At 57.7% G+C, this 7,620-nt stretch overlaps 1 protein-coding gene across 1 annotated transcript in view; it reads right to left on the reverse strand.

Annotated features, from left to right (window-relative positions):
* Positions 1-7,620, reverse strand: part of VIPR2 (vasoactive intestinal peptide receptor 2) — a 27,006-nt gene that overhangs the window by 17,395 nt on the left and 1,991 nt on the right. The window contains exons 2-3 of the mRNA XM_011380599.2: positions 5,637-5,775; positions 1-88 (exon numbers count right to left, since the gene is read on the reverse strand). The exon at positions 1-88 is cut by the window's left edge and continues 14 nt beyond it. Coding sequence (XP_011378901.1) covers positions 1-88; positions 5,637-5,775 — 227 coding nt within the window. The remainder of the gene's footprint in view (positions 89-5,636; positions 5,776-7,620) is intronic.

Below are 7,620 nucleotides of genomic sequence, written 5' to 3' on the forward strand. Positions count from 1 at the left end.
CCGAACACCGTGGGGCAGGGCACCGTGACGGTCTCCCCAAGGTCTGCAGGACGCCAGCACGTGATGTTGTCCCAGACGCCCCTGCAGGCTGGAGGCAGACGGAGTGAGAGCAGGCAGGACACGGGCCCCACTCGAGGGAGCAGCCCCGCCCCGGCTGGCAGGGTCCGGCGGGCTGAAGCGCTGCCAGCAGGAGTCACTGTCCTACAGTGACGTGAACGTGCACCGAGAACTTACTGAGGACACACTCGCTGTGTGTTCACTGGTCTAGGCTTAGGAAGAGCCTCGCCTGCAACAGCAAGTGTTCGAGGGATCCGGTGTGCACTGCACACTCCCAAGCTGCATCACTGCGTTTCCTGCTGGTGTGCCCCAGGGGCGAGGCGGGCCCTCGGTATCTTAGGGTCCCTGGGTGACCGTTTCTGGCAGTGTCCCCCACTCCACACTCAGGAGCAAACGTCACCAATGACCTCTCCATTCAAAGGTAAAGCCACAAGCAGTGGACAGCTTCCAGGGAGCCCGGAAAGGGCCTGCGAGCCCTACGCCCCGGCCTCACCCCACGGGGTCCCCGTGCACAACAGCAGCTCGACGGGGCCTGACCGCTCCGGCCTCAGATGAGCCAGCACCCTGAAGTCAGCGGAGGGGAGCTCCTGGTCGTCACGGACTGCAGGCGGCATCCCGGGCCTCTCCCCAAACAGCCCACCCCACCTTCTGTGCCGAGGCCGCTGGGGCAGCCAGTGACGCCAGGTCCCACGCGGGCGCCGGCTCCCCAGCTCTGAAGGGGACTCGCTCTAGGGCCTGGTGCCGTCCCGTGCAGGCGCTCACGCTGCGCACACGGGCGTTAGGCGACTTCCTCACAGGGTGGGCATCGTGCGCTGGCGTCTCCCACTCGGCAGCGTGTGGCCTGCGTCCCCCTCAGGACGCCATCATTTTCAACGGCCGCCTCAGTGCGGACATGACGCCGACTCCCCAGCTCCACCCCCAGCAGCCACTCTGTTCGTGACGTGAACGGACAGCGATGGAAGAGTTGTTGACCGGAACTCTAGTTACTGAGGACTCATCGGGACCCCGACGCCCGAACTTCTATCCCGTGTCTCCATAAGGGTCGCGGTCGTTTTCCCGGCCGTGAGGGAAGGCGCTTCTCTACGGAGAAGCTAATAAATGTGTGACAAACGCTCAGAACCGGAAGAGTCAGGGCTCAGGCCCGAATCGTCAAGACGCCAAAGGACTGGACTGGGGTCCGCAGATGCCAGCAGCCCCGCGGGGGCGGGGGGGGCGGGAACGCTCCGTTCAGGATTCCGGAGGCCACTTTTTAACCAGGTGCGCAGACAGCGTGATGGGACGCCGTGGGACGCTGCGGGGCACAGCGGGCCACCAGCACAGTGTGTGGTGGGACATGATGGAGCACATGCTCTTCCCAAGGCGTCACAGAGAAGAGGTGGAGCCGGCCCGGAACAGAACCGCGGACGGCCGCGGAAGGCGGGACACTGCCCAGCGGCCGACCTGTCTGCCGAACGTGCCCTTATCTCCAGCAGACAGGGGCCGAAGCACCCGGAAGGCCCGGGACGTTTGCCACTAGGCTGAGATGGTCCACGAAGGGCGTCCTGTCTAAGCTGTAACCGTGGAAACGGCCCCAGCAAGTTGCTGAATCTGGTGGTGGCTGTCACGCCCCTTCCACATTCTGATCATTCACATTTTCAGACACACAGAAGGAAAGCTGCCTTTCTGCTGGAAGACAGCTGGCTAGCGCGGAAACGGGGAGCCACAGCTCCTCGACCTGGGACGCTGCGCCCTGAGGGGAGAGGTGGCCCCAGGGTCCCCCAGGAGGGGCATCTGCCCGGCTCAGGCCCTGTGAGCCGCCCCCGAGGGCCCGAGGAAGGGCACGGAAAGGAGAGCCAGGTGGTGCCAAACTCAAGGGCCCGGAAACAGCCCTCCCCTCCGCCTCGCGGAGTCACGGGCTCTCCTCCAGGAGGCGAAGCCTCGGCCTTTCGCTCTGCAATGCCAGAGGCGGAGACTGACAGGTGCAAGCTGACAGGGCAGCAAAGCGGAGCCGACGTCCCCACCATGCTTTCTGCCTCCGGCCGGGACCGGGCAGCTCGCTGCGTTCTGAGTCCTCCCTCCACAGCAGAGCAGAGCCCAGCTCTGCAGCCACCTCTGCCCCGGGCAGGGGACCATGCCGAGGAGCCAGGAGACGCCTAACGGTCTCCACACTCAGACGTGCTCATCTGACAGTCTTTAAACACGAGTCATCGTCACACTGGCCATCAGAGCCGCCGGCCTGTTCCCAGCCCCCTGTGTGCCCATCGCCCACCCAAGGGCCTAAAAGCCCAATAGGGCGACTCACTAGCTGAGCTGGAAAAGCCTCCCCTACAGCTGCGTCGTCCTGTGTGACCCGGCCATTTGCCGGAGCCCAAATCACAGCCAAGCTGCCCCCGCCCGCGGCCTTACCGGGCCTGCCGCTGGCCACGATCAGGCAGACGCCGAGGACACGCCGTCTTTGCTGCTGGACGCCCTCTGCGAGGTGCCCGCAGCAGGCACATGCACAGCCTGCCTGCAAGGGCCCAGCCAGGTGGCCTCAGGACCGAGGTGCCTCCCTTCTCACGCCTCAGACAGGCGGCCCAGGCTTCCGAGGACCACGGACCTGCCCTCTGGTCTCTCCCAGGGTCCAGGACTCAGCCTGTCCCGAGCAGCCATGGTCCCCGTGCAGCTCACCCATGTCCTGCAGCCACTCCGGCCACTGTGGCCTCCGCCCTCAGGCCAGCTTTGCCCTGAGGAGCCTTCGCCGGCAGCTGCAGTTACAACTGGCAGCAGCTCCTTTGACTCTGCTCAGAGACCACGCCGTGAAACGCAGCCACTCCTGGACACTCACACTGTCGTTTCCCAGCGGTCCGAGCTGACCGCACAGCCCAGTAAGGGCCCTGATTCCTGCACTCAGGGTGCCGGGGGCTGAGACACGCTGTCACCGTGAGCAGTGGCCAGGAGTGGAGGCAGCACTCGGCCTTGGCCTCTCCTGCCAACAAGGCACTGCGGTGACGTGGCCGAGCCCTGCAGGAGCTGATGTGACACCAAGCTGGCCCAGCGCCCAGCCCTGTGGGTGGTGGACACCACTGCTGTCAACCCTGCACTTCCTACTCCCGGACGTCCCTCCACATGCTGCATTCCCTCCTGGACATCTTTGCTGCCTGCTCCGGGGCCGATGACAAGTGCCCTGTCACACCAAGTCCCTCGAATCCCAGTCAACATGAACACTGCTGGTGACGATCAAATTCCAGCAAACGAAGGGTCCCTATGGCTCTAAGGGTGCATTTTACATCATCTGTTCTTAAAACACGTGCCGGTGAGATAAGGAGGCTACGTGCATGCATTCACTCGCCTGGGCACATGCAGGAGCCTGTTTAGGAAGCCTGCAGCCAGGACTGGTGACAACAAGGCCCCTGGCAGTCACAGAGTAGGAGGGGCCTTTGGAGGGGTCCACCCAGTACAGCAGCCTCTGCCCAGCTGCACTCTGCTGAGACCGCATGTGGCGAGGAGCTGCTCAGGGCGTGACAATCACATAAGTGCCATGGGACAGGAAGGAGAGGGCGCACGGTCCAACCAGTAAACGGCTCGATTCAACTCGGCCTTTCGGAAGCGATGGCCGCGCCCGTTTCTCATCCCGCGTTTGCTCATGTTCCCTGAAAGTGAAAAGCTGGGCCATTCGGCACCTGCATTTCCTCAGAGTAACGAGTGAGGGCTGTGAGGGGCAGCTGCCCCTCCACTGCCACGTTCCCCCCGCACACCCACCCCTCTGCCCCCCGCTGGTCCCCACCTGCAGGCCCCACGCCAGGCATCAGCCCTCAGTCCTCCTGGGGCCAGCAGCTCCCACTCGTCAGCAGCTGGCCAGCTGCCGGGCTCAAACCCGTGGCTTCAGACAAAGTAAAACTGAACATGGTTCTGAACACTCCATCTGCGTGACCCAACCTGAAATAAAGACTCTCTTATGTGAAACACCCGGTCGTGAGTCGCACCCTCCTCACACGTGGAGTCTCAAGGCCAGTATGTGGGGGCCACCCGTGGGTGCTCCCAGAACCCGCTGGCAACTTGACTGTCCAGTAATGGCGTGGTGGGGGGGGACAGGTCCCATCCCCAGAGTCTTCAGACAGGGCACGAGTCTCTTACGGAGGATGCAGAGGCCAGACGGCTCTGTGCCCATCCCGCCACACGCAGGAGGCCTGTGGGTGGAGCTGCTGACAGGACCTGGCTCACTGGCCACCAAGCCAATGACTCCACCTTAGTCTGTTTCCCCCCAGCATTTACTTTTCCTAAATCTCTTCATTTTCACTGATGGGACCAGATCCCAATGGCCATGACAGCAGTTCTGTCAGGAGGCCTTGGCTGGCAGGACCCACCTCATCTATCCGTGTAGCTGGCGAACGGTAAGCACAGAACGGACCCGCGGCCCCATTTGCCAAGGGGCCGAGCTGCTCCGCCTGCCTTCACCGGGACCCAGTTCCAGCAGACCGTGAGGAAGACGTGGCCATCGGCGGAAGCACAGTCATTAAGGCTGGAGGGGTCCTGGAGCCAGAGGCCCCACTTGCCGACCAAGGAGGGGCCGGGAAGGGCACAGGACATGTTTTCGGTCTCAGCCTGGAGCAGCACTGTCCGGCATGGGAGCCGCTGTTAGCACTTGAAGGTGGCGGGTCCCAGCTCTGATGCACTGGGCGTCTGAGACTTAATACGTAAAGGGAACTCTAAAATTTCTCATCAGTATTTTATATCCATTACAAGTTGAAATGATAATAACTAAGACATATTTAGCTACGTGAAATATATTGTTAAAACGAATCTCGCAATTTTTTTTTTTACTTACAATGTGGCTCTTAGAAAATTCAGAATTACCTATGTGGCTCCCACGCCATTTCCAACGGACAGCGGTCTAGAGCGAAGCCCAGCTCTGCAACTCTGGCCCGAGGTCCACTGCGGGACCCCCACCTATTCTAACACACAGTCTTGCTTTCATTTGAATTTTTTCCTAAAGAGGATAAAATCACGACACAGAACAGAGAAAAAGAAAGCTGAAGGCACAAAAGGTTCTTGCTACTGTTGATCATCTGGGTGTTAGCCCAGAACCCCGAGTTCATAGATCTGCAACTGTGGGGCGTGTGGTCCCAGCACTGCTTTTTGACCTGATGAAAATGAAATCAGCAACTGCACTGTATTTGCAATAGGCCTGTCTTCAGGAAACAAAACTCATTTTTCTGTTCGATTTCTGACGAGTTTCCACTGTTCTTAAGTGGACCAAAATTATGAGTGATGCAACTAAGGTTTCCAAATGCAAGAAATCAGATGAATAGTCATGGAAAGTGGAGTGGCTTTTGCAAAGCATAACAACGCCCAAGAAATTGTTTTAGTAACTGTTGCTGTTGTCTCAGACCCTGGGAACTGTTACTGCCGGGGATTAAGGCTTTCTTTTAAAAGGTCTGTGTGACCGGAGCTTTCCCTCCACGCGAATTTCACCAGAAGTTTATTAAAAGCGGCAACAGACCCTTTTTTTTTTTTTTAAAGCAGGTGACCTCAAGGCTCCAGTTTCACGGGCGAGGCGTGAGCTCTCTGCGTGTCCGGTTCTCCACTGCAAGGCGGCCGGCCCCCCAGCCCCTGCCTACCTTTGTGCGTCTCCGACTGGGCCCTCAGCTGCTCTGTGCACCTCGTCTCTTCCTCCCGTATTTCCAGGTGGAGTCGGCATTCTGGCTGAATGCTGTTCACCTGGTCAAGGTTTGAAATAGAAATAACTAAAATTCCACCCTAAGAGGAAAGTCAAGCAAAAGTTCTACCCAAAACACCCAAACCACAGAGTTTTAAACCGCTTCCAGACTAACATACATTTCAAAGCCGTCACCCTCATACTTCTGGCATGGTCACTAAAAGAAAGCGCCACCATTTTCTTGGTGAAGGGATTATAAAGCAAACGTGGAGGTGACAGAACATTTTTCTGAGCAGGATAACAAGCTTACAAATGTGATACAGTGTATGTTGTTAGTAGACTAATTTCGCAGCGATAGAGGTCTTTAATCCAACAATCTTCCAGTGCTGGAGCCCTCCATTTCAAAGCCCTTGATTTCATGAAAGCAAACACACGGTTTTCATAAGACCGTGTGTGACAGCCGCACAGCAGCCCAGACACCTCGTCTGAGCGGCCACTGGGCCCCCCGAAGGAGACCTGCAGGACAACTTCATTTGAGAGGCTGCGGGTCACATTTGAAACTCAACTTCAGAATTGGGAGCAAAGGAGTCATTTTTAAAAGATTAAAGGGCAAGTCGGCCAGGGAAGCGTGGAGCATCAGTGTCTGCCACCACACAGGGTCTGTCACGGGGACTGCTGATGTGACCCAGATTAATGTTGTCTGCTAATGTGTGCAAAAGGCTACGCCACATGCGCTGGTCTTAAAAGGTGATATTCCGATCTCCATTCCTACTGAGGCCCAACGTTCTCTTTTTCCGTTGCCCCCCAACAAGCACTCACACCGGACGCTGGAGCTGGACCCCTCCCGTGCCCGAACACCTACTGAAGGGGCCCAGGCTCTTGGGCACGTCACGGCCCCCACAGCTAATTGTCCTCCCATCGGAACCAGTCAGTCATAACCCTAACCAGGAATACAATGTCCTAAGAGAATTAAGAAAAGACACTTAATGTGGATACTTTTGCCACATTTACCTCCATTTTCTAAAAGACCCAGAATTCATCTTTTTCCCCAGTTCATTTCTGGATAACCACCCACTGTAGAAACTCCTGTATTTTTCACATATGAACAAGTCAATGGTTAGTATTTCAAGATTAGGGAAATTCTATTGATGTAAAAAGAAAAATAATTTTTTGCTCCGGTCCTAAAAGACGTCGTAATGCCTGGCATTCTTGGAGTATGCAGAGCCGTGACTTATTTTGGGAGCATCTTAGAAATTAAAGCAGCATTAACCATGATCATTCTCTGTACTTTCAACCAGGAGCTTTTGGGGAGCGCTGAAATTGGCAGCAAGGGTCATTGCTGGGAGCACCCCTCTGGGGGAGGGAGGCCCGGCTCACCTCCGCCTGAAAACCAAGCACACTGGGCGTGCAGCCCCCTTAAATAGCTCCGTCCTCGGCTGCACAACCGTAAGAGGAAAAGTGAATGAGTAGGGAGGGGATGGTGAGTGGGTCACACCGCACCGCCTCCGTCTGGGAGAGGCTGCAAGAATGCCCCACGCCACCTTTCCAGAACAGTCTTCAAATAAAAGGATGAATTCCTGAGAAGTGACCCACCAGTGTGCTAATGGAAAAATTTCTGTTCAGTACAGCATTTCCTCCTGTGCTCTCAAATGAAGGTTAAAAAGCAGAATGTTCCAGAAGGAAACTTTCTTGAGCTACATCGTGTGCCCTCTGACACTGGAGCAAGCCAACCCACAGCAGGTGCTGGAGGAGGGACGCGCGGTGAAGACGGAGTGACTCCAGTGTCCTCCGGACAGGGGCCCGCGCAGGTGGCGGGACGGTCCGCACCCAGGGCCCCGCGGGAAGGGCCTCGCCGGCCACGAGCCTGAGGATGAGCGTCGGGGAGACGCTGGACTCAGTTTCCAGCGAGTCCAGGAGGGCGGCGCGCGGGGCGCATTCGGGCTCCC

The sequence above is a fragment of the Pteropus vampyrus genome, unplaced genomic scaffold, assembly GCF_000151845.1.
Source record: "Pteropus vampyrus isolate Shadow unplaced genomic scaffold, Pvam_2.0 Scaffold396, whole genome shotgun sequence".
In the NCBI taxonomy this organism is placed as follows: Eukaryota; Metazoa; Chordata; class Mammalia; order Chiroptera; family Pteropodidae; genus Pteropus; species Pteropus vampyrus.